We start from the raw sequence: 24773 nt of genomic DNA, 5'->3' as shown, positions 1-24773 counted from the left end.
CCATCTCCTCCCCTCTATTCAACTGCGTGCTATAAAGTGGAAATTTAATCAACTAATGGTTCAATTCTGGTAGCATGTCAGATCTTATATAGGTGTTGTCAATATAGGTCAAATACGGCTGCCACTTTCAAGAAAATGTTTAAATATAAAATTAATGTAAGTTATTTTGCAAGTATTTCAAGTTCTAAAACCTTCTTTTGAGAGTTTTTAAATGTGCACAAAAATGCTATGAACAGATGTGTGATTCCAATGTGAAGGTCAAAAGAAAACTGACAGCAAAACGTGTTTTATTACAAATAAATGAGTGTTTCTTACAAATCATTTACAGTACTCTGGTTTCAAACTGAACCTGGGCTCAAATTAAGGACCACTTTCAATTTATGAACACCAGATGGCAGCACTAGATAACCCGCAAAGATTTGTGAGTTAGAACCGAACTTTTAAATGACGAGTATTAAAATAAATCTATGTTCTACAAATGAAATACCATGGTCTTAAAGATTTTACATCAAAAACTTATTTTAATACTATCAAAAACTAAATAGTTGTGTTTTATATTTAAATTGATGAACGATGTGTTCATTGATCTTCCTGGTGGGTTTGTAGGACAAACGTTTAATTTAGATTTAATCCAACGAATTAAATTGTCTGTTTTTCCTTCACCATCTGATAAAAAAAAAGACGATGTAAATAACTTATTGACACTTTTTTAATTGTTTGCCTCCTCGCTTCTGCCTCGTTCGATTCTCCAGGCATTTACAAACGCATCCCGAACAATCGATCACCCACCTGGTTCACATATCAAGCCGGCGATCGGTCAAGCTCGGCATCGACTACCTTGGCCTTGATGAAAGTGCTTGTCTTTTTTTTTCTTTAAGGAACTGTCTCCAGTTAGTCAGATGTCAACAGGCTGAGCGAGAAAGCGAAACGTCAGAACAACTCGGTACGTGGAATTGGTAACAGCTCGCAAAAAGCTTTTTTGACTCGAGTGGAAGTAAATGTTTTTTTTCTTCTTTTTTTGCTGTATCCAAACAGAAACGAAGTCTTCCTAACGCGGTGAGCTATCTTTGACTGCTCTTTTGTCAAACATTCAGTGAATTAAAGGAGATGACTTCGACTATTTTGTTCGTACCAAGTTATTGCTAAGCTGTTTCCACCTCTGTTTACTTTAACATGAAGTCATGTTTAAACCGCTAAAGGTGGTTAAAGTTAGCTGGTGCGTCATGAGACAGGCTGCTTCCACGCAGGTTTCTCCGCGGAGCTCCCACCCATTCGTGTTCACGCCTCATTAGCATGTGAATTAGCCCACGCGACGCCTTCTAACAACATCCGGGTTGCTCGATGCTCCTGAAAGCGCGCGACCTTCCATAACCATATGGTTTGGTCACGGTCACCCTTCAGCCCAAAGACCACCAATGAACCCCAAGACCCCCAGGAGCCACCACAGCACACACACACACACACACACACACACACACACACACACACACACACACACACACACACACACACACACACACACACACACAGAATGTCAGAATGATGCCTGCTGTATAATGATGGTGCATTTCCCTTCCTGGTGATGTGCTTCTCAGGATCCCCTGAGCACCATGAACATGTGAAACTTGACTCCCGCAAGGAGATGCGAGTCCCAGGCTGGATTGTATGGCACTGAGGATACAAGGTAAGCACTTTGCCAGTAAATTTGAGCTCATTATTGATCCATTTCCTGAGCTACAAACGACCTTAGCGAGGGTAAAGTCTCTAAGGATGAAGAGAAGGGAGAAAGGAGGATGTCTCCGAAGGATGAAGGCTAACTTTCAGGGATTAACAGGAAGGAAACATGAATTTCCATATTCATATTCCTAACACGAAAAGACACAGAGACGGGAAATGGAAAAACTGTCCTGTGAGCAGCAGGATTGATTGATTTTCTTTTTTTGTCACCTGTATTAAAATGTCACACCTGACGTCTCAAAGGCTGATTGTCCATCAGCTTTTAGGAAGGCCAACCACAAGGAAGAGGGTACAGGTTTTGTACATTTGTAGATGCAGGACAGGGACACCTGCTACACCCCAGGCCTACAGGTAACGGATGGTTAAAGTCAACAGCAGCAAGGTGTTCTACGGGTTTCTCTATAAACACTCACCTCCAGGTATGTTTAAAATGTTAAGTAACTTGCTTTGCCAGGTTTGCGAGCAGAACTGCCTCCTCCCATTTGACCTCTCACAGTGGTCGCTTTCGTTTGTTTCAGCGTTCATGTTTTACCATCATAGAGGCATGTCGATTGGAGTTCAACACATCCTAATCGTGTGTCAACGCGTCACTTTAGTGCTGCAGGGGACGGGGTTTCAAGATGATGGTTGTGGCCTGATGGGCAGGCTTTGGTGTCTTGAGGTCAAAGTCATGTAAAGATAATCTAGTGGTCATAAAATCTGTTGAAAGGATTTCAACCAACCGAGTTTGACACCACAGGCTTTGTGTCTTCATACAACCGGGTTTCTACATTTGACTTTTGTCCTCATAATAATTTAGAGGAATATCCAGCAGTGATAATTGTTTAATGTGATGTTTGTGTTCTTACAGTATTTGATCTTCTGTAAAATGACTATAAACTGTTAAACTGTATCCAGGTGTAGCTGAAGTGAGGGTGTCTTGAGTGGCAGAGCAAATACCAACTCTGAACAACCTGCATGGAAAACGAGAGCGGTTGATCACGATCACCGTCTCATTTGAATTCTAAATTAAGTGCAATTTAACACACACACACACACACACACACACACACAACTATTCATTGGGATAAATGGTTTGGTTTTCTTCTGATGGCAGAGGACAAACTGAAAGTATTTATTTATAGCACTCTGATAGTGTTCGTCTCAGCTGGGATGCAGCAGCTGTGTGTGTGTGTGTGTGTGTGTGTGTGTGTGTGTGTGTGTGTGTGTGTGTGTGTGTGACAGAGGGAGGTGTCAGATTCTTCTAGAGGATAAAATATGGATTTGATCACGTCTCAGAAAGTCCGACGTTGATTTCCCTCAGACGTGTGTCATCTGAACGTCTCACGCTTAGACGAGGGACATGCTCTGCGCAGGAACTGGCCTACAGCCCTGTTGACCTTACAGCTGGCGTAGCCTCGACTCATTTTGTGGCCCTCCAAATTCTCCTGCGACAAACCCAGTTTTATTAAAGATGATGTGAAGTTCGTGAAGACTCTCAGTCAGCTATCCATGTGTGCTGTGGTGTGGTCAAAGTTTGTCTGTTCACATCCCGCTTTCCCGTTACGACACATCTCGGTGGTGTTAATAAAATGACACCTCCTCAGTTCACCTCAGACTCACACCTATAAGGTAAACTCACTTTACCTTCTGGAAGCTACTGTATTTGTTTTTGTCTATAAATGTCATCCAGACACCTGACTTGGGTCCTAATTTGGAATAAGACAAATGAAATGCTGTCTTCAGATTTAATTTACAAAGGGTGGGACAGCGCCTCACTTCAGGAGTCCTCCATGGCCATTCCAAGTTTCCTCGTCTGCGTTCGGACAGACGAGGAAACAGAATTGTTTGATAACAACTAATCCTTTTCATTCTTTCTGAATCGAAATAATGGAAATTTGAGGCAGGTAAATGCCTTGCACACACACACACACAAGCAGACACACACACATACAAAGCAGTGTCATGAACAATGCAAGGGCTGCTTGACAGTCTTTGTCACATGATTACTTGCTTGTTCACACAGTTTTATGAGAAACAATGTTCCAGGCTTTGTTTAACACGTGATCTCCCAAGATTCCATATGAAGGTGTGTCTTTGAGACAGTTCTGTAGACAGTTCTGTTGAGCCTAATGGACTGGGGGCTGCTCCCCCCAATCCATCTATCCATCCACCCACTAGAATAATGACAGTTACCTAGACTTCTGGGAGCTCAGCTAGCGTTGTGAGGTGCTGCCTCCATTCATATGGTTCCCATCAGAACTGCTGGAAGAAGGAGACAGAGGCCAGGTGTGAAGATATATATAGCTTGTCTATAAATACTGCTGCAGAGTTTCTCACTTTGTACTGAGACGTTCTCATGGCTGGAAAAAAACCATAGCTGCTGGAGATGCTGATTCATTGACTGTATTAATGTGAGATGAATAAAGATGTAAAACACATGATATCTATACCGTGATATCTGTATATCTTCTTTACAGTTTGGCCTTTCTACCAGTTCATTTCACTTTGTCAGAGGCTGATAACAAGAAGTGATTAGAAACCCGTAACTGAACATATCAGCCATTAAAGGCCTTCAGGAAACAGCCTCTATTTGTATGGACCGCCTGTGTGCAGAACACGATTACATGCTTCATGAGACAGCATCTTGTTTTTGAAGTCTGGGTTTTGTTGATGATGTGAACATGTGATGAGCCAATCCACAGACATCAAAATGTTAATTTAGGCCAGGATAAAAATGTTCATGTTAAATGACGTCAGTTGAATGAGTTGTGTGTCCTTACGGAGCCACGATTCAGGATTCGTTACCCGAGCGGCGAAGCACATCTGGGTGCTGTGTCAGCTTTGTCACCACTGCTGCCAAGAGTTCATTCAAGAGTAATGAGGCCTGGTGGACCGGCTCAAGCAGTTATGTGAGAAGTGCATTATTTAGCACGAACATTGTCTGGGTCAGTGAACTGACACTGGTTGAACTACAGGACATTAGCTGGTTCAGAAACAGGCTGTCATTACTATTCGTTTCTCTCTGTTTAATGCAGGATCTTTTCTTTTACTCCCCAGCTTGTCACATGCTATCCACAGCTCACTCTTGATTTCCACAGCTGAACCATTGCAGAAAAATAATTGGGCGATCCAATAATCCTGATGGCCGTTAGAGAAAAAGGATTACTTAGTCAAAACATCAGAATGTTTGAAGTAAGAATGATGTATTTAACTAATGATGTAAAGCAGAACCTGGGCTCCTGTGAATAACATTATAAACCAAATGTCTCCTTTCTACGAACGTTATTAAGCTGATTAGAAGATAAGACAGACTTGAAGACTTTCGTCTGTGTTTTTGTGCTTTCTGGGGTCCATTCATGGTGTCAGCCACATCAGCAGAGTATTAAAGACGTCCCTGAACCTACAACACTCCTCAGCCACTCCTAGTGGATCAAAGATAGATGAATAGATTAACTTTATTGATCCCAAACTGGGAAATTCCTGATCCTGAGCGAGTCCCAAACCAAAGAAGCTGGATAATCCCTCCAGTGCCGGACGTTAATCTGGTGCTTCCTGTCAGGCTTGCATGTGGATTTGAGTTATTATTGTTTGTCGGTGTTGCTGAGAAATGCCACAGATGATTGCTTTGACCAAATTGCTGTCACAGGAACCGTTTTCATGGCGGCTTTGTGTTTTGGACTGATAGCCTGGACATCAGTCACCAACAGCCCATGTGCTGCAAATTCACCAATTTCAGTTCCAGGAAATAGCAGCAACAAAAGAAACAAACTGAGGTTTTTGCAGCAGTAAATGTTGGAGACCAACCTGTCTTCTAAGTCTGGCTGGGCAGGATCACCTTCCCAAAGCAACAACATTGTCGTATTTTGCCAACATCTCGAGTCTCTTGTTTCAGAGGCAAACGAGGAGAGGCGGTGTGGCCGGGGTTATGTAGGAGCTCATCTACTAACAATTCCATTACCGCCTGCCACACCGGTCGTGCAGCATTCTTGAGAAGTGTTTAGATTCTGTTGGGTTTCTTTTGTTTCTTTGTCCCCAGAACCTGAACACAATAGGACTTATTAGCCGGTTGGACATAGCAGTTTGCTATAGCGTCTTCCTCACTCACAGACAAACGTATACGACTTTGTCTCCACGCTGATGCCGTTGGCCACATTGATCGCTGCCACGTGGCTCTCTGGGCTTGCACTAGGAGCTAGTATGACTAAGCCACTGTGGCTCAGTTTAAAAGAATTGAGCAAGCCACAAAAAGCCACACTCTATGTCCAAGACAGTGGCACACAGGTGGACCACCAACGTTCAGCGTGGGGGGGGTTTGGGGGGCCTCCCCCGGGAAATTTTTTAGAAAAAGGGGTTTGTTTTCCTGCATTCTGAGGGCAAAATCTTCTGTTCAGTTTCCCTACAAAAATACACTAAAGTCAACAGTTCAAGCTGAACTATCTTTATTTCTGTCCTACTTTATGCAGGTATGAATGTGAGATTCAACAATTGAAAACTTGCTTTCAATATGTGAAGATACAGTCATACAAAATATTACTCAATGTTTACTTGTAAGTTTTACTTAGACTAGAAGACATTTTAATTTGACCACCACCAACACCATTGGTATGCCATAGTTTATTTTATTTTATTTTTTTAAATTCAATAACATGATTTTTCATTTCAATTTAAAAAGGCATATAAAATGGCAAGCGAGGCGGCGGAAGTAGTGGCGCTAGCACCGCTAGCTAGCGGAAATAGCGAGCGCTAGCGAAATAGCGAGCGCTGCTCGCTAGCGAAATAGCGAGCCTCGCTCTCTAGCGAAATGGCGAGTGCCGCTCCCGATCGAAAAAGTTGTAAGTTTTAGCCTTTTTTCTACAATCTATTATTTTTACAGTCACAGAAACAGAGAGACATTAGACTTGGCTGCTCATATTACTGTATTTCATATTTAACACCCACATGAAGCAAATTGAGGACCTTGAAGTGTTGTAGAGGTCATTCTACCCACTCATGTCAATCCCAACATGCAGCTTAGACTATCAAGTCCAAAAGATGGGCCATGTTATCTTCGTGCTATTATTTCTCCACCTTGCCAGCTATTAGTTTAGTATCGTAAAAACCGGGACAAATCACTCCAGTGGAGTGGAACTGACTTCCTCTGGAAGCTGAGTGCAATCTTAGATTTGAATGTCTTCTGTGGGTGAATGTGTGGGTCAGCTTTGTAAGTGTTGAAACTGTGCATAAACACTTGGTTGAAGACATTTCTGTCTTGCAGAGTAATAAACTCTGTCTCCTAAACATTGTCTACATGCCGCTGATGTCATCTGAGATGCTCTGAGTGGGAGGCATGTGTGATGACTTGCAGAAATACCCACACTGTGCGGTTATTCAGAGGCAAACACCAGGAACGCCGTCACCCAGTTGTGTTGTGCTTTCGGAGCACTTGCATTTTGGAGACGGGGAGCATGACATGAGGAAATTTACTGCTGGAGTCATTCTGATGTTTGCCTGTGTATACATTCACCTGATGAGACATAAAGAGATACAACCCAGTTACTCTGCAGAGGGGCAGTTCTGCTTTCAGTTTCTATGGAGCTCCTGATGAAGTCGTGCAGGTGGTGGTCACGTCATGAGCTTCTTCACGTCAGGAGCCCTGAGTTTCTCAGCATGATGCCTAATTAAGTAGTTAAAGCAAGGAGACGGTTGATGGTTGCATCTTGTCCTGTGGTGACATTGATGATACATCCACTGATATTTACTGTTAATCACCAGCTAATCATAAGTATTTTCAAAATAAAAACATGTTAAGTTTGGCGTCACTGCCTAAAACTATGCTGAAGGATGCATGAGTCTCTCTGTCGATATAAAGTTTGACATATTGTTCTGGGTGAATATTTTCTCTGGGACAGAAATGTAGAGAAACCTGAGCGTTACATTTCTTTATTAAAAAAAGATATTTACAAGCTCATAAATGCAAGATACCAATTTTAACCATGTTTCCTACATAACTAGAGTGTTGTCTGCTTGAGCTTCAGTGAGAGTGATTGTTCACGCCTCACTGGGCTTGCTCTGGCCATTCGCCACTTCGCCATATGCGAAGTAAATTCCATATGGCTACAAGGTTTTTAGCTTGTGTAGCCAGAGTGGCGTTCTTCTTATAGGAAAAAAAGTCTAAAACTTACAACTTTTTTGGACTGGCGAAAATCCCCGAGCGATAACATAAGAAAACAAACGGGTCACTCTGGCTATTTCCGCATGCCGACGGAAATAGCCAAATTGACCCGAACGCTCCCGATCATTAAATATGCACTCGGCTCATGACAGCCTCTCGCCCAATAAAAAAAAAAGGATTCTTTTTTTACAAGCTAAACCCACGAATTGGTGTACGACAAGGCGAGGACGATCGATCGAAAGAAAATGAGAATAGAGTGTGTTATAGTAGATTTTGTGTTAAAATTCTAATTGAACAACAAATGGTGAATGCTGAGGGGGTAGGAGTGGTGACAGACCAATCAGAAGGTAAATGAAAGATATTATCAATACTTTTTTGTAGTCTTAGACTTTTGATACCTATGACCGGCAGGAATAACCAGCTATGCATTTAAATGTGTATGATCACCCCGCTTGCTATTTTATATGCCTTTTTAAATTGAAATGAAAAATCATATTATCGAATTAAAAACAAAACTTAACTATGGCATACCAATGGTGTTGTCCAAGTCAAAGTTAAAATGTCTTCTAGTCCAAGTAAACATTGAGTAATACCAAGAATCAAATTTATTAAAATCAAAGTGTCTAAGTCAGTGGTTCTTAACCTTGTTGGAGGTACTGAACCCTGCCGGTTTCATATGCTCACTCACCAAACCCTTCTTTAGTAAAAAAAAAGTTGTTTTTTTCAAATTTGAGACATAAGTATATGTTTTACTGGTGTATTTAATGAATTGTGCATTAATGTCACCTTTTTCAAAGAACAAAACCAAGACAGTGCTAAGGGGGCGTGTCATCACGAATTGACACGATGTCTCAAACGTACACAGTGATTCGTGTATGTTCGTTTTGTCTTGACCTCCGTCGCCGCCGAATGGGATACCGACTCACGAACACCTAGGGTTCGATCGAACCCAGGTTAAGAACCACTGGTCTAAGTCAAAGTTAAAATGTCTTTTAGTCTAAGTAAAACTTACAAGTAAACATTGAGTAATATTTTGTGTGACTGTATCTTCACATAGTGAATGCAAGTTTTCAATTGTTCAGTCTAACATTTATACCTGCATGAAGTAGGACAGAAATAAAGATAGTTAAGCTTGAACTATTGACTTTAGTGTATTCTTTTAGGTAAACTGTACAGAAGATTTTGCCCTCAGGAGGCGGGAAAACAACCCCATTTTCTAAAAAATTTTCCGGGGGGGGCCCCGGACCCTCACTGTGGGGGGTATCCCCCCAACGGCCCCCCACAACGAGCATGGTTTTGCACCCCCCAAAAATTTAAAACTTGCATTCACTATGTGAGATACAGTCATACAAAATATTACTCTGTTTACTTGTAAGTTTTACTTGGACTAGAATACATTTTAACTTTGACTTGGACACTATGATTTTAATAAATTTGATTTTTGGTATTACTCAATGTTTACTTTTAAGTTTTTACAGGCTATTATAGCAAGTCGCTGTCTTGGACACAAAATTTGGCTTTTTGTGGCTTACTCAATTCGTTTACACTGAGCCACAGTGGCTTAGTCATACTACCTCCTAGTGCAAGCCTAGCCTCAGGCTTCATATTACAGGTTCTGATCGGCATCCTATATCCATGCTCTTTATGACTTATGTAAATTTTTAGCACTAGTAAAATGCAAATAATCATGGTGGTAAACTTTTAAAATTCTATCAGCTTTTTTTACGAAGCAGGAAATGCCTTGGACTCGTTAGGTTTCGAGGTTGCATTCAGGTGAGAAACATTGAATGTGAACTTGAGTCAGCAATCTAATTTAAACTAGTCTCTATAAGAATGCTTTCATTTATGAATTCAGGACCTTCTTGGAGATGATTGGTCCATTTCACAAAGCAGGTTTAACATAGCCTGAGCTTAACCTGTGGTTCTTGTTTGACTTACCCTGAACCTGTAAACCAGGGTTTGTGGTTTCACAAAGGCTGCTCAGGGTTAGTTTTATCAACCCAGAGTAAGTTCACCCACAGTTTAACAGGTGCAACACACGAGTCACCAGGACGACAGACAAGAAGTGCTCAGAGTACTTTACGGCAGTCAAAGTACAGATTTTAATCTATGCATATAAAGACTTTGCATACATTTTTGGAAGAAAGAGCAACACAATGACAGCAAAGAAGAGGGCGATGGCATGGGAGTCAATGCGTCAGTTTAAATGTAGTCTGCTGCAATCACAATAAAAGTTACGGAGGGAAATGGCTTGAATTTTGGTGTGTTAACTTATTTCATTTAGGCACAATCCCACAGGGGAGGAGCGCACTTGGCAGCAGCTGAGAATGAAGTATAAGAACATTGTTCAGACAGGTCAGACTTCTGTATCATCTCATGGGGATAACTCCTTATTTTCATTGTTTGATGTGCGTGATGCTTGTCAACATGAACCGTTACCATCTCCGATAGCAGGCAAGTGGACGGGGTCATCATCGGGGTCTTGTTTGTGTGGTAGGTTGTTGTTCTCCTCTGATAGAGGCAATAGTATGAAGAACAAAACAGTTATGTGACAGGCCCCCTCAGGAATCATCCTGGGGTGACGTAGGCACTGGAAACGGGCTTTCAGCAGACCTATGGTCATTTCCACTTGGGCTCTCGTCTTGCAGTGAACCCTGTTGAAATTCTGTTGGGGGCCTTAGACCAGTGTAATGGGTCAGCAACCTTGGTTACTATGGGTAACACCTGTCCTTCAGATAAAAGCCATTAAATTCTCTAAGCCATCAAAGTCTCTGCTGATGTATAATATATTAGTGGGAGAACAGGGACAAGTGAGTTATTACAAACAACTAAGTTCACCAGGTAAGACTCACCCTACATCTTAGTCATAACCTGACCCATACCACTTTGCCTCCACATCAGAAATGTAGTCTGCAGCATCACATATGATCCAGAAGACCGATGTTAGTTTATCTATGATGGAGTCTTTTATCACGCCCTGTGCCAGCTGAGATAGGCTCCAGCTCCCCGTGACCCGCTGCGGCGAATGAAGCGGCAGGAAATGAATGAATGAGTCTTTTATCATAAAGTCCTGTGTATTCTGTGAGTTCCACATTTATTAATAACTTTATCTTTGTTATGCTAGGGTATTATTGTTATTTTTAATATTTTTGATATTGTTCCCTTTCCCCTTATGTCTCAATTTTCTTTGATGTTTATTCTCCCTGTTTTTGTTTGTCTCAATGATGCTGCAACATGTGAATTTCCCAGGTTGGATGGAGTTTGCATGTTCTCTCCATGTCTGCGTGGGTTCTCTCTGGGTTCTCTGGCTTCTTCCCACCTCCATGAACATGCACTTCAGGTTAATTGGCTGGTCCCAAATTGTCTGTATGTGTAAATGTGTGCATGTTTGTGTGCGTCTCTTTGTGGCTCCGCGGCATACTGATATTACGCCCGGAGTTTCCCCCGCCTCAAGCCCAAGCGAGTTGGCATAGGCTCCAGCTCCTTGCGACCCGCCACAGCGGATGAAGTGGTAGAAGATGAATGAATGCGGATCATTAAAGTATATCTTAACATGTTGAAACAGTAATCAACATACATGTACCTGCACATTTCTGCTGTGGACTTCCTGTTCACATCATCAGCCTCATTATGTGAGTGAGCCTTAATGGGAATGTGGGTGCCATCTATGCAGCCAATTACATTGGGAAATCCTAAAAGAAAATTAAAGTGACTAATCCAAGTCTGAGGTTACAACACAATGTCATCAAGAGAATATACCGTATTTTCCGCACTATAAGGAGCACCTAAAAGCCTTAAATTTTCTCATAAACCCGTGGTGCGCCTTATAATCCGGTGCGTCTTATATATGGATTAATATTCATGTTAATATTGGGTAAAAACATAATCGCTGAAAAAAAGCCGGCAGTCTGGCCGCCAGTCATGCTGCACTCCGCCACCAGAGGAGCCCCGTCACAAGGCACTCGGGCCTACTCCCCCTAACAACGGTAGTCAAGGGGCATCACCGAAGTCCTGGCTCTGACTGAACTGCTCTCAGACGGTAGAGCAGACTGTAGGAGCACCGGTGATTACGTAGCAAAACAGAGGGAACGTTCAACAGTTCTATTAATAAAGGTTGACTGACTGACTGATGTCAGTATTTCCTAACTATTTGGCGTCGGATATAACCCACTTTAAACTTAATTGGTCTGAAAAATGCCATCGTGCTGTCATCTGGAATCTAGTGACGGTCCATTCTATTAGTCTGTCGAAACACACGGAGAAACTGGTATAAAGGTGAATGAAAGACCCTCAAAGCTGAACTTCCAGCCTTTTCTGAAATTTCAAGAGCAGTCAGTGCTAGACGAAGGTGCCAACAGGTGTGCTGCATTGATTTTCAAATGTAGTTGATAGCTCTGGGCGGGCGGCGCAGGGGCGCATTCAGGCTTGTGTATTCTGTCTGCAGAGACGTGCTGTGAGATTCACAGCGGTGAGACACCGACGTTAAAGTCAGTTCTAGGAGTAAAACAGCGTAATATTTGCCAGTAAATTATCAGCCTGACATTAAAAACTAGTTAAAAAATTGTTTAGGACACACAGGAGCAAATAGCTGCACCTCACCTCCGACTGGACTACCGATCGATCGAAACAATATTAATTAATAAACGAAGACGAACGTCGGAGCTTAAATATCTGCTTCGAACTTCAGATCAGGAAATAATCCGCTCTGTTCGCACTGACTGCACTCGTAATGAATTTAACCAGTTTTTAATGTCAGTTTTCTTAATATGCGTGTTGACTTCTTTCTAAGATGGCAAAGGGATCAAGTGATCAGGTTTCCTTGATGAGGATCAGAATGGCTTATTGACATAACAATAGGGGCCATTCAAAGGTAGTCAGGAAGTCATGAATACAATCATGACTGCCTGAGCAGCGCAGCTCTATCTAGTGGACGGATTGCACAACTACAGCCGCTACAGATTATCAAATAAATTGTATTTATATTTATTGTGTGCGCCTTATAATCCGGTGCGCCTTATATATGAAATAAATTATAAAACAACCAAATTATTGAGGGTGCGCCTTATAGTCCAGTGTGCCTTATAATGTGGAAAATACTGTAATTACAAATTAATTTATCAGATTTCTACATCGTTCACCTGGAGTCCTGTGAAACTCCTTCTTGATGATTCTGACGGGTTTAAATCTCCAAGGAAATTGACAAACTGAGCTAAAGGCCGTTTCAAGGCGAGGCATACTGAGCATCTTCCACATTGTATAGAAAACTACCGTTTGCAAGAATCTACATTAAACGTAGTGCTACACACTGTTGGGATGTGAGAGAATGACTGATTTGTTCTGCTGCAGATGTGATGATGAATTAGGTCGTGGATGTGTCTGATCAATCGGGAAATGACCCGGTACCAATCATAAAGATGACTGTCTGGATATGACGGGATATCTGAACACAATGCAATTCTGAGTTAATGCTGCACCTCCATCAATGGGATGGAGGTTCAGTTACCTCACTTCGTGAAACAGATTAGGGTTACTCTGACTCTGGGTTATGTTACCTTCCTTTATGAAACCGGAAACCCTGGGTTTCCCTCATTTCGGGGTTAGCATACCCAGGGTTTAACTAAACCTGCTTTGTGAAACGGACCCGATATGTGCAAACAATAAATGCCTATTCCCCCCATGTTATCACTTACCCTGTTGTGTTGTTTACAAATCCTCCTGCATTCTTGGAGACTTGTAGGTCCAGATGAAATCCAGTGGGCTGTCCCCAACAATGACCTCATTGTGTTGCTGCTGGCTGAAGGGACAGTGGTGGCTGGCGGACTGCCTGGCTGGCTTTAAAGCTCACTCGTGACCCATGTGACAATGAGTGGCCAAGTTGGGTCTGCATGGGAGTTAGACAGCATGACCTCATATCACAGCTATTGTTCGTGCAAGGCACAAGAATGCCGTTGCCACATGTCAACATGCTATTACCGCGTTTCTGTTTTCGTTTCCAGAGGATGCTACACAGATGTTGGAAAGAGACCTTGCATTCTGATGTAACAGGAAGTCTTACCTGTTTATCAGTAAAATATTCTATATAGTCAATACACCAGTTATTAACTGGATGCTGTGTACCTCAAAAATGTCTGACATATTCTAATGAAGTGTTTGAAATGAGGTAGAGTACAGATTAGCAAAGACTTCATTCCTATGTGATTTTATTGTAGAATGTGTTTGTGTACGATCCTCATCCTGGGATGGATAGGCCTTGACTATCTCACCATTGATAGGGAATGACCATTGATACTGAATGATTGACAGCTTTCCTGCGTTCACACCTTGGAACATTTTTTTTTTGTAATTTCATCAGAATCAGATTTATCTCCAGGCATGTGGAAAACAAGTCTGATGTGTGTGCTGCTCTGAAGTACGCCACAATCATTTCATTGACAGATACAACGCTGCATCTGTTCAGCGCCCACCAGGCACACATGGAAACACATTCTGTCTGAGAACAGCATCATTAACATAAACTGGCGGCAGTCATCTTTTGCTTTTTAGATAACTCCTTTCAGTGGAGTGCGTTTGTCTCAGGATACAGACAATCTTTTTTTTTCATCTCTTAGCCTTAACAGATCACTGTTAAGGCTAACTATGATGGAGTCTTAACAGATCACTGTTAAGGCTAAGTGGGATCACTTAACAGTAAAGTGATCCCAGGTCCTTCATGTGCATGGAGACTGGTTTATACAGTCGGACCTTGAGATACGAGTTTAATCCGTCCAGTCACTGAGCTCGTAAGTCAAACATTTAATATACTTACTATAAATTTATTTTAATCTGTTCCAACCTTGATAAAACATCCTCCAACCCTCTAAATTATTTTAAAAAAAAAAATTATCTGCCATATATTTATTGACCAATAGATACGTAGACTTTACCTTTTAATTCAGTATGAGTTATGTCAAATAACTCGTACGTCGAGCAGCTCGTATCTCAGGGTACTACTGTATTCGGAAAAACACCGACTTCTAGATGAACTGCTTCTCATTTAGTGTCTTGTTTTTCTTTCTTTTCAGTGGGAGCACTGCGATGACTAGCCAGCATCCTAGCCATGCAGAGAGTCCTCACTCCACAAAGAAACAGCAGCCCGCTGTGTCCCCCAAGCTCCATGTCCAGCGATCGCCTTCAAAGGAGACCATCACCATCCACTTCTCAGCTCTTGGGACAGAGGAAGAGGAGGAGGAAGAAGAGCTGTGCACAACTGCGTCCACTACCTCAGCCACTCAGGATGACTCTGACATTGTGACAGCCGTAGAAGCCAGCGAGGAGCTGTTTGAAGGGATGCCATCGGCGGCTGCGGTTGCTTCCATTCCTGAATCATCTGCGCTTTCTCCAGTTTCTGGCCCTCACACCAACGATTCTGCCTTTCCATCATCATGCATCCCTGAGCAAAGAGACTCAACTTCCCATTCCTCTCCTTCGAAATCTTTGAGCTTTCCCTTGAGTGAAAAGCCTTTTTTAAGTTTGAAGTCTCTGTCCTCTGACATGGAGTCTCGTGACGGCATCCCTTCTGCTGCAGCTCCTCCGGTAAGACACAGGCACCTCATGAAGACTCTGGTCAAATCGTTATCTTCAGATACTTCCCAGGACTCGTCCTCCACCCCCTACCGTCTTCCAGAACCCCGCCTTAACCTGCAACTCTTCAAGCAATTCACGCAGTCCCGTATGCCATCTTCTGCCACGTCGTCAAGCGGCGATTCCAAAACCGCCCCTTCCTCTCCGTTGACCTCACCAGATAATCGCAGTTTCTTTAAAGTGTCAGAGGTGGAGGCAAAAATTGGAGACACTAAACGCCGTCTCACTGAGGCGATCTCAGAGCCGCTCCAGCTGCTGAGCAAGATCATAGATGACAAGAGTGGCAGCCTGGTCAGCAGCAGCCTTTATCGGCCCAAGGCCCTCTCTGCCAGTGCCACAGAACTGTCCAATATTGCTTCTGTCAACGGTCACCTGGAGAGCAACAACAATTACTGCATCAAAGAAGAAGAGGCAGGTTATTCGGAGTCTGGGAGCCCCAACAGTGTGGTGCCAGTCCCAACCGAATCACCTGTTCCCCTCTCCTCCAATTCAAAGAGCCCCATCAAATCCGCTTTACTCTCCATGTCATTGGACAAATGCTCGATGTCTGCTCTCGCTAAACAAGAGGACGAGGAGTTTTGCATCCTGTACAGTGAGGATTTTGATACGTGCACTGACACAGAACCTGCCGGTGGAAGTGAGGGCTCTAAAGCTGCGGCTCAAACTAAAGAACCACGAAGGGGAAGCTCTGATCCTTTCAGTGAAGACGAATCCAAAAATATTGAGCCAGCACCGACTGTTCCAAACTATACTCTCATAATCCTTACTTTACTGGTGTATGGGTATTTTGTGTTACCTCTGCCCAGTTATATAGGAGGAATGCTGCTTGGGATTGGACTAGGATTCTTTTTAGCCATTGGTGTTTTGTGGTTGACAGGACCAAAAACTTCTGGCAGTAGTTTTAGATTTTCCAGGTACCATAGGAAGCTGGGGAATGTGACCAAGTTGGATATTAAGCAACCGGAAATATACAAGGTCAGTAAATATTTAAAACTTCCTTGTAGGGATTTTGTCAGGCCTTCAGTGGCTGATCTTCATCCCTAGATAATGGTCTCAAAAGGCACATGTATCCATAGGAAGTTCATAAAGATACGTTGATGATGATAACACTGTGAGCCCAAATGTCCTAATTTTTCCACTTTCTGAAGAGATTGATTTGTCTGCTCAGAAAACATTCCGATCTGAATTTAACAGAATTGTCCAACTGGATTGTTTTGGAAGCCAGTCCTTGAAATGTAATCCAAATTATCTGAAATGGTTGTCCATCTCTCCTACCCCCCCAGGGCTGGATGAATGAAATATCAAACTACAACCCGGAGACGTACCACGCCACGCTGACGCACTCGGTATTTGTCCGGCTGGAGGGTTCCATCATTCGTCTGTCCAAACCCAACCACAACATCGCCCGTCGTGCGTCGCACAATGAACCAAAACCAGATGTCACCTACATCAGTCAAAAGATCTATGACCTCACCAACAGCAAAGTATGTTGAAGATATCCTTTAAGAATGAATGTATGAGGAAATGCATTTATAAAACATACAGCTGTTTCTGTAACGGTGTGTATGGTTCAGGTTTCACTAAACGTCAAGGCTAGTTATAGCTTACGAACGCTAGTGAAACTGCAATTATGTGTTCATATATTCTTTATTATGCATGACATTTGTTGAAAAGGTGTCTAACCTCAAATCTGTGTCTCCCATCATCCTCGCCAAGGTACATTTAGTGCCTCAGAACCTGGCTAGGAAGCGACTATGGAACAAAAAGTACCCCATCTGCATTGAACTGGGCAAACAGGACGACTTTATGTCCAAGGCTGAGGGAGACAGGTGGGACACCAGCGAGGGCGCCAACGCAAAGGACGGTGCAGACGGGACGGAAAGAGCGTCATCTTTTTCTAGTAGAGACCTGACCCTCTATCTGTTTGGAAGAACTGGGAGGGAGAAAGAGGACTGGTTCCAGCACTTTCTATCAGCTTCCAAGCTCAAGGTGGACTTGAAGAAGGCTCTAAGTGTTGGGACAGAAAGTGGTAAGCAAACATCGTGCTTTTGTTCCTGTGCAAATGAAAATTAATGTTTGAAGACCAGAACGTTCCTCATCACATCCCAAGCCTTTTTCCGATTTTCACAGCTGTGAGCTCTCACAGTCGCAACAGCAGCCGTAGCAGTCTAGATGAGACGCTAGCATCTCAGCCCTATCCAAGGGACTCCTCGATCTCCACGACAACAGCAGGCAGTGCCAAAGCCAAGCCACCTTTGGACTACAGTGTATACATGGCCTCCATACTGTCAAAACAGGCGGTGGTTCATCCCACATCTGCTCTCCAGAGTCCACAGAGCAGCCCTGGGGCTGATAAGAAGGTGCATGAACTCATCTTCTATACTAATGCAAACAAAGTCATTCATCTCATTTGTTGCAGGCTGGTAAAATGAAACAGCGACTAAAGGGGTTTCAAGCCTGTACCCACCTGAAAGATTCCTGTTGTTATTGCTTCATTCTGATTTTACCTCTCTGTTATTGCTTCAGCTTCAGAGCGCCGCTTCATCTCCACCGCAGCCCAGCGGGGACGAGGATGCTGTTGCCTGGGTGAACGCTCTCCTGGGCCGGCTCTTCTGGGACTTCCTGGGTGAGCCCCACTGGGCTGAAGTGGTCTCCAAGAAGATTCAGATGAAGCTCAGTAAGATACGGGTAAGATACGGGCAGCGTCCCCCAACAGATTTACTGTATTTAGTTCCTGATATGATTGTCATTTTTTAGTGTTGTGCTCGAAGCTAACATTCTGTAAGTGTTAAGAAAGAGAACGGTTGTGAACTACAGTCTGTTTTTTATCATGTGGTCATGTGAATTATTTACAGCTAGGTTGTTTGCTCTGGTCTCTTCCAGCTGCCTTACTTCATGAATGAGCTAACCCTGACAGAACTGGACATGGGTTTGGTCACACCCAAAATTCTCCAGGCATCCAAACCCACCGTCGACTACCGAGGCAAGAGGAAATTTACTTACAATCATGAACACAACCGAACACACCACCATAGTTTTGAGTTTGTCATTAGCTCCTTTGGATAATAATGATAAGAGTATTAAATGAAAGTGGAAAGGGAATTTTTTTTCGCTTCACTCATCACTTATCTGCGCAAATGTCAACTTTGTCCATTTATTTTTGGCCTTTTACTTCAGTAATAATCTGGATTGGGTCACACTTTTTTTCAAAGGATAAGAAAAGCATTTAAAGAACCAATGGGTTCCTCTTTATTACTTCTTCCTAAATTATGAGACCGTATTGACGTCAGTATCAGGTAACCCTGTAAATTCTAAAGATGACACACGGTTGTATTTATTTTGCCCTTTCACACACATTTGACCTCCAGTTGTCTGCAGTGTGACGCAAGACAGAGGTTGGAACTCAGAGTATGAGTGAAGTAAATACCCCAAAGCTTCTTAGATGCAGTAATCTCACTGTATTTCTCAATTCTTTTACATCCGAGGACTGAACGAACAGGCATGCTCCTGTTCTGAATGGGTTCTATGTTTGAGTGTGTATTGGACTCACCCCGGTGTGTTGTTGTCTCTAAACCAACAGCTTATTTCAACGTAACCATGGCACCCGGTTATAATTGAGTGAATATTTATAACACCAAACAGAGCTGAGTCATGATCCAAACACTCGCTTTTATATCTTAGCAGTCTTGTGCTTTTACAATCCACCAAAACGTCTTGACGTGCCAACGGCCCTCCATCCTCCTTCTTTCGCTGGTCTTTCCAGCATGACTTATCACACAGCCCAGAAGAATCTCCTCCAAAAGAGAAACGGCGATGTCCCACATCTCCACAGAAAGCAACACTTTGAGCTTCTTTGAGTCTGAAGTCCCCAAACATGGCAAACGACCGGTTCAAACGCTGCTTCAGATTCAGTGTTACAGAACTAATCATGTGTCCAGTACAAAAGAGGCTTAGAAAACGCTTTGTTTACAGAAGCCTTATTGAATTTGATTGGTTTGTGAGCTCTTAGCGGAGCACAGTTCAGCTGGACCAGAAGCACTTTAGCAGATCTAATGGTTGTCTGTGGGTGGGATACGTCAGGGCTGATCTCAGTCAGATCTCAGCTCTGTGAGGGATGATGCACAACTACCTGCTAACACGTGTTCTCTGCAGAAGCAGCTTTGTGTGTCATTACCATGTGCATTAATTTCTCCATGCCTTTGTGCAGCTTTACTGTTCTCACTCTATCTTACTATCTTTTGGAGATCAGTTTGTCTGACTTCTTCTTTTTCATATGAACTGTGTCCAACCGTCCTCCTTTTGGACTGCCTTCAATTTCAGCTTCCTCTTTTGTCCACTCTCTTTCTCTGTTTTTTCTGTGATTCATCGCCTCATTTTTATTACTGCACCTTTTACAATTATCTATAATCAGAGCCAGAATTAATTGCATGCTCAACTAAGAGAGCAAGACCTTTTATTGGTTTCTAGACTAAAAGCACTTCAACAGCACCCTAACCTTGATCTTAGACACCATTGACAAGTCATTGGTTGGTATTGCAGACCATAATTGAGCTTTCATTGTAAAACTGCTAAAACTTTGTGTATGTTTTGCTTCTTTGTAAGAATCTAAGATCAACGCAATCAGATGGAAACAGACGTTTGTTGGTAGGTCATTCAGCTATTAGTTGATATTAATACTTAAATAACTGCTACTGGGACTGAAAGTGTCTAAAGATATATTTCAACGGTTTCCTTCTTTGTGTATTGAGGTTGTGGTTTCACTTGGTTTTGCATCTGTCCGTCTACATTTTGACATTCACATGTGAGACAGACAAGTGGTCGAGTGTGAACAGAAAAAGACAACAGGACTGCCACACTTCAGAGACCAATGAGAGTTCAGCTGGGGCCAGTGCCGGTTTTACCTGGCCCTACCAGCTATGACCTAGGAAAATCTAATTCAGATTCAGATCCAGTCACTGTCTGTGGGTTTACAGTCGGCATTTCTTTGTAGCAAATGCATCTCACTTACTCCACCAATCCGACCACAGGCAGGTCGGATCAGCTATCGGGAACCATCTGCCATACATTGTTCTCTGCTGCCTCCATGTGTTGCAAAGAGAAACTGCAGGGAATGTTCTTAAATCCATGTCAGCATTTAATCCTGTGTGGAAAACAGGGACCGGAATGATTAGGCTGCCTCACATCTAGCAGAGATGCATCAAACTGGCCGTGAGTGTGGAGGGCTTGTTTTAAACTTCCTCTTTATGTCCTAAAATCTGCATCTGTAGGTCTGTGGTTTGACCTGGAGATTTCCTACAGCGGCTCCTTCCTGATGACCCTGGAGACCAAGATGAACCTCATTCGCCTCGGAAAGGAGGGGGAGAGCGTCCGCTTTGGGGAATTTGGCAAAGATGGGTAAGACGGTGAACACTCAATCTACCCTCACACAGAAGTGTCTCCCTGCTGGATTAGGAGTTCCGTTCTCGTCCGCCGGACTCTGTCTGCTTCCTCCTGTCTGGGTCTCACTTTCTTGTCTTCCCATTTCTTTCCTCTGTCCTTCCTTTCCTCTGCCCTGCGGATTCTTTATCGGTTTGGTAATCGGATATATTTCTGCTCTGGGTGAGTGCTGCTTGACTTTCACCTACAATCTCTTGCTTGGATCTCCTGTATTTTGTATGTTTGTAAATTCCATTCCATCCTACATCCCACTTCATTTTTAGTCTTATTAAATATTCATTTCACTGTGTGTTGCGTGGCTTCATCTGTGTTTTATGCAGACCAGCGTGTGTTTGCTGAACTGTTTCACCAAAACAGACATTAATGCTACAGCTAAAGTGAATTCTACGTTGTTGATGTTTGAAACCTAATCTGATTATTATCAGTGTGTTTTACCAATCTGCTGTATTGGACTGCTCTGTCCAATCAATGGATTTCTGAAATGTGTGTGTGTGTCCAGATACAGACCACGCTCTTACTGCCTGGCTGATAGTGATGAAGAGTCATCTAGTGCCGGATCATCAGACGAGGAAGACTTCTCTGAGCTCTCCAATGACTCTGCTGGGGGAGAGGGGTGAGTTATTGTGGGCTCAGTGAATATCTATTATCACAAGTTTACTGAATGTCAAAAGACATTTGTGTATTAATCAGTTGAGAAGCCAATGAGATTCCTGCAAATACTGCTTCTGACAATTATTTTAACCAAGACAGAAGAACGGCAAGACATGACCAGTTTTCAGTATTTAATCGCTTAACTCCTGTTGACATAATCCATGTTGTTGGATGAAGAAAGAAATGCGTGCACATGATTAAATGTGATGGAAGAACAGTGATACTGAACTCGAGATGTACTTTGAACCCTCCTTTCTCTGCATTCAGCTGGACTGGAGGCCACAAACCCAGCAAGATCATGCGTTTCGTGGATAAGATCACAAAGTCCAAATACTTCCAGAAGGCAACCGAAACGGAGTTCATCAAGAAGAAGATGGAGGAAGTATCGAACACACGCCTTCTGCTCACCGTGGAAGTGCAAGAGCTCCAAGGAACGCTGGCTGTCAACATTCCGCCGCCACCCACTGACAGGATATGGTATGTTGAGTGTTATCCATGTGATTTGACCTAATTAGAGGAATGCCGAGCCGAGTGAATTTCCTTGTTTGTCAGAGTGGCGAATAAACACATGTTCCGCAGTCATGGTGAACAAAACAAGATCTGTTGAGCAATCATGTTAATTAGCTTATATTCTATCTCCTAGCAATGATTTCTTTCTGACCTATGTTACAGGTATGGCTTCAGGACTCCACCTCACCTGGAGCTTAAGGCGCGGCCGAAGCTTGGGGAGAGAGAAGTCACACTGGCTCATGTGACCGACTGGATAGAGAAGAAACTGGACCAGGAATTCCAGGTATTGACAGATAGCACATCAGGAAGTTCCGAAGAAATGAATTGCAGTCTGTGCGCTCCTAATTCACCAGCATTTCTGTGCATCTTATTTTTGGACAATATTTTTGCAATGGTAGGAAAAAACACTCAGCGTCCTTCCATCACTCTTTTCCTCTTTCAGAAAATCTTTGTGATGCCAAACATGGATGATCTATGGCTGACCATCATGCATTCTGCCATGGACCCACGAACCTCCGGGGGACCAATAGTGGGCCCCGCCGTGGACCCAGGGGCCTCTCAGCCTGTGAAGGACAGCACCAGCCAGCCATGAAGATTGTTTACAGTATTTTATAGAGCTTATTAAATCTCAAAATGGGAACTGGAGCCAAAGTCAATCGGTCAGACGCTACTGTAACACGAATACATTCCCATCGTGCATGGGTGTTCTCACTCAGCATCGAGGAGACCCCTGAAACAAACCGTTGCTTGCTGCTCTGTTCACTAGTGTTTATGTTGTCTGAGGAGAATCTGATTGTATTTGAAGGATTTCTTATTGAACGGGGATCGAAATGTGAACAGTCGAGTTCGGCTCGGCGTTTGGTTGGTTTGGAATGTGAGCACGTGATGTTCTCTGAAGTCCACTGATGTGAACACGTTCACCAGATACCTTACAACTTCAGCTTGAATCCCGTTGATGTTTAAAATACAACAAGGGGACATATCCATTGGTGAAATTAAAGGAAGTTGGTGTTGAATGATTAATGTGTGTAATGGAGAGCTGCATCTTCTCTTGTGGAGAAAGAATGAAGCGTACTGGGAAAACTCTAGAGATATTGAACGCTAGGTTTCCGCACAATAACTTTATAGAGATGCACTGATATTAGCTGATGGCTGACTGAAATGGCGAGTCGGGTTGCTGTTCGGCAACAGGCTGGTTTAACGAACGATAGATCCGGCCACGCCCGCTGTGAGACATTCAGCTTGTTAACTAAACGCTGGTGTGGAATGAGTGGATCGGCATTGCTGTCGGGTTGGAACGGGTTGGATCAGTGCATCCTGACTCCAAACCTTAGATGTCTGCAGTTTTCCAGCAGGTGTTAACAGTTGACAGTATTCATTTGTGCTGTGACCACACCCTGAACACCCCCTTCATTTGCCAAGGCCTTTTCTATGCCAACGATGCCCTTATCCATTCTATATGGAAAACAATGTGCGAGAGCGGACAGTGTCTAGAAATGTGATTATGTAAATTCCATGCTAAGTGCAATGATAGAAACGCTAAAGCTATGGTATGATCCTGTATAGATATTGTGTGTGATTGACAGTGATGAGGTCTCTAATATATCTACTGAATGTATGGATGGATAGTATTTGCTTCCTAGGCTGTTATTTTATGACAACGTTTTTACCCAGTCTCATTTTTGACTGTAAAATGGAAATTATTGCACAAAAAAAAGTTTATTTTTGCTTTCTAATGATAATCTCATCTTGCTTACATTTTTTCCAGATGTCATTCAATCGTTATGTTTACGAAGAACCAGTTAGTATATTTATCTGTGCATCATATATCCTAAAGGTGTTAACGTTGATATATCTCCACAAGTGAAGTTAAACGACCAACTTATACGATAGTGCTTTAAGAAGACTGTAGCTGTCAACATACTGTGTAGCAAACCATCTGTGGCCAAGGATGTCCCGCCGTATCTGCAGGTTAGCTTTCTCATCGTTCTTTCTCAGCTGTGTCATGTGTCTTATTTTAACCAAAGTCCTTTGATTAGGCGTGTAGCTCATCGGTACCCATCCTGCGTGACATAGCATTGTGAGGTACTATTTACAAATGTGCTTCAACACTCGTGTCAACATTGTTTACAGGAATTCTTTTAATAGGATGCTTAAACGCTGTAACACAATGGATTGTTTTACGATCGGCTCGCCCTTTACGTCGCGGTTAAGTCTTATTGAGTATTCGTCTTTCAATGGCAACGCAAGCAGGGTTATGGCTGTATTTTTGACTATTTTGGAATAAACAGAATGAAATGGGATTTTTTTGAGGTTGTATGAAGATATGCCATGATTTGTATCTGTGAATTATTGAAGACTTTTTTAAATTTCATGATTATGTGCACCTGCCTTATTTATAGAGAAAAATAAATCTCTGATAATAAAGAATTTTGGTTTTGGATGAATTTCTTCATTTTTCTCTCAAATGACTGGATATTTTATTATGATTCCTTTTAGACTAACAGATTACCACTGACACCCAAATCAATCTTTGAGGTACGTTTTTGTCTTTAACGCTGTTCTTAGGGTTAGGGTTAGATGGAGTTCAATTATGTCCTCTTAGTTCAATTATGACTCTTCATACTACTACTAAAAAAATACAATAAAAATACAATTTCCCCCGGGATTATAAAGTATCTATCTC

At 42.7% G+C, this 24773-nt stretch overlaps 1 protein-coding gene across 1 annotated transcript; it reads left to right on the top strand.

The window, feature by feature from the left end:
* The first annotated feature begins 900 nt into the window (after window positions 1-900).
* LOC137600498 (testis-expressed protein 2-like) lies at window positions 901-24534 on the top strand. The gene is made up of 14 exons (XM_068322162.1): window positions 901-943; window positions 1036-1056; window positions 1596-1684; window positions 14932-16465; window positions 16774-16974; window positions 17207-17519; window positions 17621-17850; window positions 18017-18178; window positions 18374-18473; window positions 20758-20884; window positions 21426-21539; window positions 21845-22054; window positions 22250-22370; window positions 22530-24534. The coding sequence occupies exons 4-14, from the start codon at window positions 14945-14947 to the stop codon at window positions 22677-22679; spliced, it is 3249 nt and encodes a 1082-aa protein (XP_068178263.1). The 5' UTR covers window positions 901-943; window positions 1036-1056; window positions 1596-1684; window positions 14932-14944; the 3' UTR covers window positions 22680-24534.
* Window positions 24535-24773: the final 239 nt, after the last annotated feature.

Source organism: Antennarius striatus, chromosome 8, assembly GCF_040054535.1.
Source record: "Antennarius striatus isolate MH-2024 chromosome 8, ASM4005453v1, whole genome shotgun sequence".
In the NCBI taxonomy this organism is placed as follows: Eukaryota; Metazoa; Chordata; class Actinopteri; order Lophiiformes; family Antennariidae; genus Antennarius; species Antennarius striatus.
This window is presented reverse-complemented; position numbering and strand designations above follow the sequence as displayed.

What these genes read in the sequence shown, in the direction of transcription:
- LOC137600498 (XM_068322162.1), top strand. Translation starts at nt 14,945, where the DNA reads ATGACTAGCCAGCATCCTAGCCATGCAGAGAGTCCTCACTCCACAAAG. An exon ending in ATGACCTCACCAACAGCAAA is followed by an intron (nt 16,975 to 17,206) that starts GTATGTTGAAGA and finishes ATCCTCGCCAAG; the next exon opens with GTACATTTAGTGCCTCAGAA. An exon ending in AAGTGTTGGGACAGAAAGTG is followed by an intron (nt 17,520 to 17,620) that starts GTAAGCAAACAT and finishes CGATTTTCACAG; the next exon opens with CTGTGAGCTCTCACAGTCGC.